Raw genomic sequence first — 13,028 nt, 5'->3', positions numbered from 1 at the left:
TGTATGTGTGCATACGCACACGTGCGTGCGTGTGTGTGTGTATGTGAGAGAGAGAGAGAGAGAGCACTTCTATGTGTGGGAGAGTGTAAGAAGAGAGAGGAAGTGTGTGCATGTGTGTGTGTATGAGAGAGAGAGAGAGAGAGCAGGTGTGTATATGTGTGTGTGCATGTGAGAGAGAGAGTTTTAACATTTGAGAGTGTGTATATGTGACAGAGAGAGGGAGAGGGCCATGTGCATGTGTGTGTGTGTGAGAGAGAGAGAGAGAGAGAGATGGTTGTAGAGAGGGAATAGTTTTTTTCTGGAACCTTGGTCGGCTGCATCAATGTGCGGGTACAATACTAGTATTAATTCATGCATGACACTTTGCTAAAGTGAAGGCCCAAAGATGGTTCACATTACTTCATGGATGACACTTTCCTAAAGTTTAGGGGCAAGGCCCAAATTGGAGTGTAAAAGTCATTTTTGGCTCACAAAATAATATATCTAAATACACTTGCTTTTAAAAGAGTGAACCATCATCCATTGAGCAAATGGGAGGAGATTGCATTCAATGTGTGTGTATTCTTCTCTTCTTTCATGTTCATGTAAGTCTTTCTCAATAAACTTTTTGAGAGAGATAAAGTGAGCTTTTTCTATTATTGTATTGAATTTGTGCATGAGGACCACAACCCTCTTTCAAACAACAATTAATTAATTAATAACAAAAGTAGATGGTTTCAAGAGATCACCACAAAAAGAGTGTTGGAATCTAACTACAAGTTGGCACTTTTTGATCAAGTATGGTTGTAATAAACTTTGCATTGAGTATCACATCAACACTTGTACATCACATCACATTGTTAAATGTTTTAGTCGGACGTACAAACGGCGTTGAAACTGGAGGTTTTGCTTACAAGACAACTAGCTCGTGTGACTCGCGAGATTGTGGAGGAAATTATTGCTACGGGTACGAGTTTCAGTGCTCGGGGTGTGAATTCGTCCGATTGACTTGGATGTTCCCACCAGCGGGCCAGTGGCCACCTCGCAATGGTGGGTGAGCTGTGCACTGTTTATTCTTGGGGCAACAAGATAAGGTCTACGCATATCCATTGGCCAGCGGAGGGGGCCCCGCGGGCCGCCGGTGGTCAGGATGGTGGGCGCCGGGGAAAAGTCTAATAGTGTGGACACCGGCATTGAGTTGCTGCACTTAATGCTGCCCTCGTTAGCCGCGTTGGGCTCCATCTCGGTCCTCTTACATCTTCCAAGGCTCCGGAATCCGGAGTCCGAGTGGTCTGTCTCTCTCTCTCCCTCCAGGCTCCCGAGTCCCTCCCTCTCCGTGTCACGCTCTTCATGGACTGCTGAGCTTGTGCCTGTCACGCTAAGACCCTCTTCTTCTTGATCCTTTCTCACACACGTCGCGCACACACACAGAGCTCGTGGTTTTTGTTTTTGATAACCCACAAAGCACATGTTCTAAACAGTGGTTTATGTTGATGTGTGTGCTCTCATCATAGCTCTCCTTGCACAACGCACTCCTTAGTGTTCTTTCCCCATAATTCAGCTGCTGACAACTCCGTGTCTTAATTTCAAGAGCGCCTAAAGAGGGCCCCACAGCTCCTTTCCTTTGCAATTTCACCAGCCAGTTTCCTCTGATCTTAACATACATCCTGCTCGTTTCCAAGCTGCTGTGAGGGGAGCTCACATGTCATCCAGTCGAGAAGTCAAGTCTACCTCCTCTCATAACAAGGCAGACTGGGTGAAATGGCCTCATCTGGAAACACATTGGCAGCCTCAGCACATTGAAACACCCCATCGTGCAATGAAGAAGTCAGATAATACAAGATCTCACTCGTGGTGGTGGGACAGTCACATTAGTCCCAAGAGCTCAAAATGGCTCCAAGACAACCTTTCAGGTAAACTCTTTTGTTAAGCAAACTGTTTTATGCTACAGAGATTTTCATGAAGCAGAAACAAATACGTGTTTGATCTCATGCAGTGTGTCGTCATGTGGTTTATATTTGTGTTCTGCATGTGTGCACATCGTTTGGCTGCAAGGGAAATTGAAGTGTTTTTAGTCAGCTGTTATGCTATTCCTTGATGTAGAAAATCTAAATTCAAAACTTCAAAAGGTTATATCCACAAGTGAATTATTTGACAGTGGTGTCATTACTAACTGCTGCATTTTCATACTACCAGAAATGGATTCCAAGGTGAATGCTATGCTAAAGATAATTGAAGAGGATGCTGATTCATTCGCCAAACGGGCAGAGATGTACTACAAAAGAAGGCCCGAGCTTGTTAACCTGGTGGAAGATTTTTATCGAACATATCGTGCCTTGGTGGAGCGCTACACCTTTCTCACTAAGGAGATTCGCCAAAACATAGCGCCGGCTCTGCAGGCTCAACTAGGGGCGTCTATTGACTCTCCTCAAAATTCACCCATTGATTTTCATGTGAAACATGGCATGGATGGATTTGATCTGACTAGTATTTCTTCCTATTCCTACACGGGAGCATTGGAGTTTGATGATGATAGCCAGTCTGAAATCTCTACAAAATCTTGGAGGGGGATTGTGGACGAAGAAGATTCTTCTCCACAAGATTCTAGACTGAAGTTGAAGACCCAGGCCTTTGAATTCAAGCCCACAGTTTCAAGTTCCGAGGAGGAACATCGTCACATCCCCCACCAAGCTAGAGAGTTGCATAGCAATGTTGAAGTGGAGAGCTCCCATGAGCTGAATAAAGCTCTTCAACGTCTCGAGGATGAAAACAAAGTGCTTGCAGCCAAATCTGTGGAGGATGCCACTAATTTCAAAAACCTCCAACTGGAAATTTCCAGCTTGCAGTCCAAATTGAGGAGCCTGGATGCAGAAGACAAGCTTGCTAAAGATAGATTGAAGTCTCTTCTTCAGCAGACACAGAAACTGGAAGCTGAGAACTTGAAATTGAGCCACGCGCTCATCACCTCAAAGGAAGAGAAAACACAATTGATTGAACTGCGGGACAGGGGGTTGCAAGAAAGAAATGCATCAGGCGAGAGGATTCGTCAATTGGAAGAGGAGCTTGCTTTGCAGAAGCAAGAGATGTTGACATCACAATCACAGGTGTTGGTGGGGCTAGAGCAAGCCAAAAAGTGTGAAGACAAATGTCAAAAGCTGCAGCACACCCTTGCCATGGTGCAAGAGGAAAGCCAGAGGGATTGCCTTGCTCTTAAGGACACATTCGAGCAGCGTTTGCAGGACTTGCACAAGCAGATTTTTGTTTTCGAGAGAGAGAATGTGGTGCTCAAAGAGCAGATTGCTTTAGGGACAGAAAAGGTTGAGGGTCTCAAAAAACAAATAATGGAGCTGGATGGCATCAAAAAAGGTTTGGAGCAAGTTTTGCTCAATTCACAAAATCGAAATGAAGCATTTGAGCTTGAGAGCTCTGCAACAGTGTTAAAAATACAGGAGTTGCAAAGAGAGCTGGATTTAGCTGAAAAGGGCAAGCAAGGGTTGTCCGAGCAAATGGTGCAGAGAGATGGACAGGTGTTAAAGCTAGAGAAGACAATTGGTGATCTACAAGCACAAAGAACAAGGCTCGAAGAAGAAAAGAATGAGATTTCTAAGGCTGTGCTGAGACTGGAGGCAAACCTTCAAGAACTGGAAAAAGTCCGGGACAATTTGCTAGCTGAATCCCAACAGTATCGAGTCCAATGCAAAGCTCTGAAGGTCGCAGAGACGCAGCTTGAGGAACAGCTTGCAATAAAGTTGAGTGAAAATAATTGTCTTCAAAATGAAAAGTTAGCCATTGAGGAGATGCTTGCCAAGGCAGGTTTGGAGGTCAAGGAACTTCACGAAAGTCTTGGAGCCTTGTCTTCTGAGAAGACAGTGTTGCTGCATGAGCTTGAAAAGGCATCAGATGAGGTGAAAATTGCTCAGTCTCATAGCATCCAGCTCAACAAGAAGGCTGATGAGATCCAAGGAGAGAATGACAAGCTTAAACACGATTCAATAGTTCAGATTGCACACATTAAAGACTTGGAAGATACCCTGTCTAGGTTTCTGCAAGAGAAGGAAATGCTAGAGCATAAAGAAGCCAAAGCTCTGCAAGCATTCTCAGAATTGGAAAAGGTAAGTCAAGCAGAAAGTGCCAAGCTCAGACTGACACTGGAAGGCCAGTCTACATACATCGGAGAGTTGGAAAGTAGTATGTCTAGTTTGCTTAAAGAGAAGGATATGTTAGAGAAAAGAGAAACAGAAGCTTTGCAAGTAATCTCAGAGCTGAAAAAGGAGCACAGCCAGCTTGAAAGAGAAAAATTGGAAGGGTCTAGGCATATGCTAAAGCTGGATGCTGATATTGAGGAACTGCAGAAGGTCAGGGGTAATTTGATTACTGAATGCCAACAGTTTGAAATCGAAATCAAAGCTTTGAAAGCAGCCGAGACAGAACTGAAGGCCCAGCTTGTAGTGAAGTCGACTGAAGGTGCTCATCTTCAGGATGACAAGTCATCCCTTGAGGCCATGATTGCCAAAATGTGTTTGCAAGTTGAGGAACTCCAGAAGAACCTGTCTGCATTGTCTTCAGAGAAGACAGTGTTGCTGCATGATCTTGAAAAGGCATCCGATGAGGTCAAAAATTTTCAGTCTCATGGCATCCAGCTCAAGAAGAAGGCTGATGAGATCCAAGGTGAGAATGATAAGCTCAAGCACGATTCAGTGGTACAGATTGCACACATCAAAGACTTGGAAGATTCCTTGTCTAGATTGCTGCAAGAGAAGGAAACGCTAGAGCATAAAGTAGCGAAAGCACTGCAAGCATTTTCAGAATTGGAAAAGGCAAGCCAAGCGGAAAGTGCCACGCTCAGACAGACACTGGAAGGCCAATCTACACACATCGTAGAGTTGGAAAATAGTACGTCTGGTTTTCTTAAAGAGAAGGATATGTTTGAGAAAAGAGAAACAGTAGCTTTGCAAGTAATCTCAGAGCTAAAAAGGGAGCACAGCCAACTTGAAAGGGAAAAATTGGAATGGTCTAAGCATATGCTAAAGCTGGATGTTGATATCGAGGAACTGCAGGTAGTCAGGGGCAATTTGATTACTGAATGCCAAGAGTTTGAAGTCGAATGCAAAGCTTTGAAAGCAGCCGAGGCAGAACTGAAGGCCCAGCTTGCAGTGAAGTTGACTGAAGGTGCTCGTCTTCAGGATGACAAGTCAGCCCTTGAGGCCATTATTGCCAAAGTGCACTTGCAAGTCGAGGAACTCCAGGAGAACCTGTCTGCTTTGTCTTCAGAGAAGGCAGTGTTGATGCATGATCTTGAGGAGGCATCAGAACATGTAAGAATCACTAGCACGAATGGCTTGCAGATGCAGAAGAAGGCTGAAGAGAGCCAAGCTGAGATCACCAAACTTTCACAAAATTTGGAAGCCCAAATTGCCCGGATTACAGAGTTGGAAAGCATGGTGTCCTCTTTGCTGCATGGGAAAGATCTGCTGGAAAAAAGAGAATTTGGAGCTCAGAAGGCTATCTCAGAGTTGGAAAAAGAGAATAGCAAGCTCGGAGAAGAGCTGAAACTGAAATATGCTCTCACAAACAGTCTTAAAGAAAAGATCATTGACTTGGAAAATGAGAGAAACAGGTTGGCACTTGACAATGAGCAAACAGGGCAGAGACTGGTGGAGCTGCAAGAGGATAATGCTACCTTGTCTGACCGATTTACCAAAAGCCAGGCGGACTATCACACTGCAGAGGAAGCAGTCAGGTCATCTCGAGTGGATCTTGCTCGGCAATTGTCAGAAATAGAAAAGCTGCAAGGTGAAGCTACTGCCAATTTAGAGCTCATTCGCAAGTTTGAAAGTGAGACAGGTTCACTAAGAAGGCAGCTTACAAAATTTGAAGAAGAAATTAATAATTTGGGAAAAGAGAAGGAGAACTGTGTCAAAACGCTAGCTGATTATGAAGCTCGATTACATGACTTGGAACCAAGGGTCTCCGATTTGCTAGTTGTGAATGCAGGTCTGAATGAACAGGTGTTACAGAAGTCAAAAGGCATTGGAAATTTGGAAGCTGAGCTCCTTAATGAACGCAAAGAAAAGGAAACTCTCCAGGAGGAGATTGCCGTAAGTACTGGCCATGCTATCCTTCTCAAGAAACAAGTAGACCAATGCAAAGAACTGGAAAAGTCTCAACATATGGACCTGCAAAAAAGCTTGGACAGAATTCGGAGTATGGAGATTGAAGTGGAGAATTTGCAGCTCTTGATTTCCAAAGCTGAAGAATGCAATAATGCTCTTGTTCATGAACAGCAGAAAAGCCTCAATGAGAGCCTTTGTATGAAAAAAGCGATACAAGATCTTGAAGAACAAGTTAGCCATCTCACAGAAGACAAAGTGCTGCTTGTCAAAGATATAGAAGAACAAAAAAGATCTTTGCAGTTAGAGCTGCAAAATAGCACTGACATGGCTCGGAGCTTGGAGGCAGAAGTAGTGAAACTGCATCAAGCAGTGTCCACAGCTGAAGAGAATAGCTCAATTCCCAATTATGAACAACAGAGAAGTTTGGATGAGAGTCTCTTCATGCAGAAAAAGATCAAGGACATACAGGAGAAGGTTGGCAGCCTTCTAGAAGAGAAAAAACTTCTTCTAAGCAAAGTCAGCACTTACAGAGAACAGAGGGAGGAAATGGAAACAAGAATGATGAGTTTGGAAAGTGGCAAAGATGCAGTGCACAAAGAGCTATCAAAGGCCCTATCCTTGGTGAAGTGTCTTGAGGTAGAGGTGAAGAACTTGCACGGAGAAAATGAGCAACTTGTCACGTCTCTTGGTGTCGAGAGTACGAAGTTGAGGAATCAGGAAGAGGACCTGAAAAAGCTGCAAGAAGCACTAAACTGTTCCCTTGCGGAGAAGGTGACAGTTATGGACAAGCTGAAGTTGGTAGCTGAAGAAAAAGATGATTTGCTTAAAGAGCATACAGTTTTGCAGAAACAGTTGAAGGAAAGCCAGTGGGAAGCCTCAGTAGCAAGGAACAACTTAGAGAAGGTTGAAGGTGACCTAAGCCAACTGCGGCAGACAAATGCTGTTGTTGAGAATGATCTCAGTAGTAAGAGTAAGGAACTAAGCTCAGTACAAGAGGATGCATCAAGATTATTAGCAAGAAAGAATCAACTTGAGGAGGAGGCACGAGTGGGTATCAATCAGATCAAAAGTCTCAATGAGGATGCCGAGAGGCTTCGACAGCAGCTCATGGATGTTCAACGCGAGAACAAGAGACTGGAGGAGCTATCATTACAGTTAGCAACCAATCATGCGGATGTGGAAAGAGCCACTGTGGAGATCAAAGAGGAACTTGAGAAGCAGACAGCTAAAAATGAATTGCTAAAGTTGGACATGGCTGCAGTACTGACCAAAATGAGGAAGCTTGAGCAGGATCTTACTAATCTGCAGGTAGAGAAGAAGACGCTTTTCGACAGCCTGGAGGCTATGCAACAAGAGATGAGAGGTGTTCAGGGAGAGCAAGAACACTTGTTACTGAAAGTGAAGACTGGCATTTTGCAGATGGAAGAAAAGGAATTGAAAATCAAGAGTCTGCAGGAGCAGCTCAAATTTGCAGAGAGCCACAGTTCTTCTTTGGCAGAGAATTTGTCAAAGGTAAAGACCTATTGGGGTGCTGAAGAAGAGAGACTGCAAGAGGAGCTTGCCCAGTTGAAGGCAGCCTGTCTTGAGGGCCAAAAGGACCTGGCAATTCAGCTTGGATCCGTAAGCAAACTCGAGTATGAGCTCGGCAGACTCCATGGTGAGAAACTGGCTCTGCAGGAAGACAGGGATTTAGGTGCAAATCAACTTGCGGACATGCAAAGGAAAGTGGTGGAGCGACAAGAGCAGATTGAAGGGTTGATGAAAAGGCAACAAGATGAAGAGCTGTCGAAGCTGTTAGCCAAAGCAGAGCCACTGAAGCAATCTCTCTTGGCAAGTGAGCTGGAGAATGCTAACCTGATAGAGAATCTCAAAAAATGCAGAGAATGCCAAAATGCAGCCGAGGAGAAATTTATGGATGAAGTTTCTCGTCTTCAAAATGAGGAGATGAAATGGAAGTGTGAGGTGACAGCTAAATCTGCTCTTATTGCAGAACTGCAAAAAAGAATAGCTAGCTTGGGAATGGAAAAAGAAGCATTGAATGAGGATCTCTCTTTGAAGATGGAGCTTATTTTGAAGTTGCAGAAAGAAGTGAAGTCTCTCACTGAAGAAAGTAGGGGCCTCTCTCAGAAGTTAGAAAGTGGGGCTGCTGAAATGCTCCAATTAAAGAATAACCTACGATTATTGAAGGAAGTTGAGATGCATAGCCTTGAAGATAGATTCATGGAGCTGCAAACTGAAAAGACAGACTTGACAATGTCTCATCATAGACTAGTTGTGGAAAATAAATTATTGGGAAAACAGGTAAAAGATATTACATCTGAGCTCCTGATCCTCCATGAAGAGAATGCTATGCAAAAAATTGAGCTGCTTTTCCACACTGAAATGGCTAAGGATGTGGAAGGACTCTTCTCAGCAGTAAAGGCAGAAAATATGAAGAACCTTGAAAGGCTTGGTTTGCAAGAAAAACAATCACAGATGTTAGAGCAATCATTGATGAAAGTAACAGAGGAAAATGAAGATCTGAATCGAAGGGTACTATTTGCCACTGAAGAAAGGAATAACTTGAAGACAGAAATACAAAACCTCATTGCAATTGCTGCTGAAGTGCAACAAATGCAAAGAGAGCTTGCAGTCGCAAGGGAGGAAAATTCATCTCTTAGAGAGAGGGTCTCTGCTGGAGCAGTAACTGTGGTGAAGCTTCAGACAGAAGTTTCTAGTCTCCAAACCGACAATAGAGGACTTGAGGATGCCAGTGGCTTGTTGAATGCCCAAATGCATGAGATGCAGCTACTGGTAAAGGACTTGGAAAATAACAGAGAGACATTGTCACTTGAACTGCAGCAACAGAGCAGGGATTCACTTTCGATGTTGTCAGGCATCCAGGATCTCTATCATGTGATGAAAGGTGAAGCCAGTGGCTTAGCTGCAGCAAAGCAAGGCACTGATGAGAAAGAAGAATCTGTTTCATCGTATGTGCAGCTGCTTGTAGGGCTGAGAGAAGAAATTCTCTCCCTGCAAGAGAAGATTCAGAGGTTAAATTTGGCAACACAACCTCAAGTTTTAGGATCTGCAAGCCATAAAGTTGATGCGAGAGAATTAAAGTCACTTGTCTGTGAAGACTTGCCTGTATCTGAAAGTGAATCCACGTCTTCCACCTCATCCATGACAACAAGACATAGAGTTGTGCTTGACTCTGATACAGAAAAGTCAGAATTGAACGGTTTGCTGAAAGGGATGGATGAAATTCAGAGGCTTAAGGAGGAGAACCACAATTTGGTAGAGGAGAATGATTTGTTGAAGAGCCAATCACTTGCGGCATGGATGGAGCACAATCTTATTGAGAACTCAGTGAAAGAATTGCAAGGTACCTTGTCTCATCTGCAGGAAGAGAATGGACAGCTGAAGTTGGAGGTGAGCTCCTGCAAGACAGACATAAGCAGACTAGAGGAAGAATGCCACATTCTAAAGGGAAGAAGCAGGGGATTCCAAGAGGAAGTCGATGCTGCAGTTTTGGAAACGAGGAAATTCCAGGGGACTGTGTGTAAACTGGAGGAACTAATCGCTACTTTTAAAGAGCAAAACAGGAGTCTCAAGGAGGAAAATGAAGTTGCAAATGTGGAGTTGAAAAGATTGCAGGGCATGATATGTAGTTTGCAGGCAGAGGGGATACAGTCGACAATGTTGTTGAAATCAAAGATGCTGACCATGCTTGAGGAGGTAAAGTTCATGATTGACAAATGCAGGAAGGAGATAGGAGAAGAGGGAATCATGCAAGTCATGAAAAGTATCGAGCACCTATGCTCCTTGCGAGGTAGTGCAAGCACCCCTGTTGTAGATAGGATCATGGGAGCGGAAAATTACGTCTCACAGCAAGATGAAGAGATGAGCTTGACTGAGAACATCGATCAGAGTAGGTTGCAGGAGGTAATGGCAGAGCTGGAAGCTGGGAACATGCTTGTCCTGGCCGAACTACAAGCTAGAGCAGAGGAAGCAAACCTGTTGCTCGAAGTTGTGGAATTTGTAAGAAGGATGTCGGTCAGCTTTTGGTGTGGTGAGCACAGCCAGCAGAAGAATCCACCACGGAGCACCACGGATGAGGTGCTGAAGAGGGAGGAAGCTGTGGAAGTAGTGGAGACAGCAGCCCCTGTGGATGGAGAGGAGTTGGGGCCAACTGTAGGCGCTGTTCAGCTTCATATCAATTTAGGTGCACGCCTGCGTCAAGCATCAATGGATGAGAAGCTTGAAAATGAACTTCTGGAGCTCAAAGAAGGCCGGAAGCAATTGAAAGAAGAATTGGAGGCTCGGTTGGACGAGGTGCACAGGATGGAGGCAGAGCTGGAGAAGTTGCAGAGGCTGCTTCGAGAAGATGGTGGTAGGCTGCAACACGATGCGAGGGAGAAAGAGAAGAAGGCAGAGGACAGAGCCAACGAGCTACGGGAGAAGCTGGTGCTGCAGAGGCAACAGATAGGCAGAATGCAGGAGGAGGTCATGTCCTGGGAAGAGCAGCAGGAGGCTGCAGCTGAGAGCCAGGTGCTTGTTCTTGTGAGCAAGGAGAGTGACCCCAGCATGGAAGGCTGGGATGACGAGCAGGTGACGTTGCTGAGCAGAGAGATGGAGAGCCTTAAGGCATTGAATAGGAGGCACTCTGTCGAGCTCTGCACCATAAGCCAGGATCTGCAGAGCATGGGGTCTGTCATTAAATCCACCCAAGAGCAGCTGCTGATAAGGTCCCATGATGAACAAGACCCAAGAGAAGCCGAGGACATTGTCGACCTCAGGAATCAAAACAGCATAGTAGCTGTTGGTCTATTTAGTGGCAGCACACAACAAGTCTCAGCAGGGCCGGCGGAGGAGGAAGCAGCGGAGGAAGCTGTGGCTGCTCCAAGAAGAAGCAGCAGTAGCAGCCAGTTCCATGTAAAACCTCGAGGATTTGGGTTCAGCTGGTTCCTTCTGTTATTTAGTCCTGACAAGAAGACCAGGTTTATGAGAAGCAAGAGCAACAAGCCATGGAATCCCACATTTTTGAAGCCGATGCGCAGGAGCAGCAGCGGTGGCACGGCCACCACTCTTGTGGTGGAAGAGAGCGGCAGAAAAGTAGGATGCTGGGCTTGTGTGTCCAACACCAACAGGCTCGAATCGTTTGATGGCAGCAAGTCGGATTGAGAGAGCCTTTCCTTCCACGTCGTGTATATCAACGCTTAATAATAAATAATTAAAATTGTTCTGTTTATACATATTTTTTTAAAATACGTTTAGATTTTTTCATGTGTAATGCCAACCGTTGTAAATGGGCGTCCAATAGTTCGCAAGTTTGCTGAAAGTTCTACAAAATTTTGAAAACCCAAGTCCAAAATTTTGAAAACCCTCTCAAACCCATTGCAAGCATTGCTCGTCGAAAAAAACTATTTTGTTAAAAATTGGAAAACCTTTATATGTATAATTAAGAAATTATTAAAGAGTTTTTTAAATTTGTAAAGGTTTTTGTAATATAATCTCTCAAATTTTGCAAGTATTGGCACTTTCAAGCTATAAATTTGCAAGTATTATTTTTTTCAAATTTGAAGGTGATTATACTAAACTCGGGTTTTTTTGAGCACTTATTGCAAGTCCACACCTACCCCTAAGGCAAAACACCAATGAAAAATTTTATCATACATGATATGGATTGCCAATTATTGAACGCTCATACAAGTTGTTCCTCTGAATGCCCTTGGTAATAACCTTACAATCTCCATCGAGAATGATTGCACCATTCTTGGAAACATGGCAAAGTGAACCTGCAAGGCATGGTCCATGATGGTTGAGAGAGATAGGATGTTTTTCTTTAAATTTGGAACCCAAAGAACATTTGAAAGACTTTTTGTACAACCTTCTTTAGACATAAGTGAAATAGTAATTGAACCTTTGATTGTGCACTTTGCACTGTCACCATGTTGTCATCTCCCACAAGTGTTAAGGAGGAATACCAATCCTTATGATTGGTCATGTGTCTAGAAGCTCCACTGTGGATGATCCAAGAATCATCATGTGCTGTAAAATTAGCTATCTCATTGTACAATATTCTTCAATGGCATAGAGGGAAAATAAGTTTAGAGAGTTAAAAATTGAAAATTTGTCATGAAAATTGACGTTTTTGTCCCTAGATCTCTATGGCAAAGCATATGTCAATTTAGACTTTGTATGAGTGAGATTTTTAGAAAACAAGTTGGTGATGTTGTCCCAAGTTATGCCGGGAATACTGGAAGTCACAAAATGACTGCCTAGAATCTAAACGGGGCTATATAACCTCTGATTTTGTTGTGCAGGTAATTTAAGAATATTGAGAACATTTTCATCATAAGAAATTGTCCGTTTGTATTAAATAATAATTAGGCCCGAATAATACACCCAATGCATGTAAACCCTCGGGCCTAGCTTGGAGCCCAAATATAACCAAAGTTTGGTAAAAATTTAGGGTCACGAGTCCCAAGTCAAATAAAAAATGACCCAATGGGATCTTTGACAGCTGAAAATCTAAAAAACATTGTTGAAATATGGAAACCTTAGCTTGGGAGATCTTTGATTAAATACACATGTGGGTATGGTAAATGCTAAAAGTGGGTGATGGGCTCAAGAGGGCCATGATTCACTCTAGGTAGGGTAGACCCATGTGAATTTTTTACTCACTTATGTGAGTCTTAAATTTTTAGTTATAAATTAATAATGAGAGTCTTTGTTTAGAGTTTAGACATTAGTGTATTTTTAACTTTTTTGTATTGCCTTCACTTTGCAAAAGCATGAACTTTCTCATAACAGTAGAAACTTGACCACCTTCACGCTTGGTAAGCCATTTTTCTACTCAAATCAGTCCAAGGTAAGCTCTAAATTAGATTTTCTTACATTGCTAAGCTTGCTAATGATGAGAATTAACCTCCATAGCCATAACATAAACTTGGC

The 13,028-nt window shown here is 43.5% G+C and overlaps 1 protein-coding gene across 1 annotated transcript; it reads left to right on the top strand.

The window, feature by feature from the left end:
- Positions 1 to 1,014: 1,014 nt before the first annotated feature.
- Positions 1,015 to 11,322, top strand: LOC147640650 (uncharacterized). The gene is made up of 2 exons (XM_086813819.1): positions 1,015 to 1,892; positions 2,176 to 11,322. The coding sequence occupies exons 1-2, from the start codon at positions 1,682 to 1,684 to the stop codon at positions 11,253 to 11,255; spliced, it is 9,291 nt and encodes a 3,096-aa protein (XP_086669945.1). The 5' UTR covers positions 1,015 to 1,681; the 3' UTR covers positions 11,256 to 11,322.
- The last annotated feature ends 1,706 nt before the right edge of the window (positions 11,323 to 13,028 follow it).

Source organism: Cibotium barometz, chromosome 2, assembly GCF_041138505.1.
Source record: "Cibotium barometz isolate CiBa-2024 chromosome 2, ASM4113850v1, whole genome shotgun sequence".
Taxonomy (NCBI): Eukaryota; Viridiplantae; Streptophyta; class Polypodiopsida; order Cyatheales; family Cibotiaceae; genus Cibotium; species Cibotium barometz.
Note: the sequence above shows the minus strand (reverse complement) of the source record. Positions and strands in the feature narration are given on the sequence as shown.

Coding starts and splice junctions, on each gene's coding strand:
- LOC147640650 (XM_086813819.1), top strand. CDS start 1,682: ATGTCATCCAGTCGAGAAGTCAAGTCTACCTCCTCTCATAACAAGGCA. Junction 1,893..2,175: donor GCTCCAAGACAACCTTTCAG/GTAAACTCTTTT, acceptor TCATACTACCAG/AAATGGATTCCAAGGTGAAT.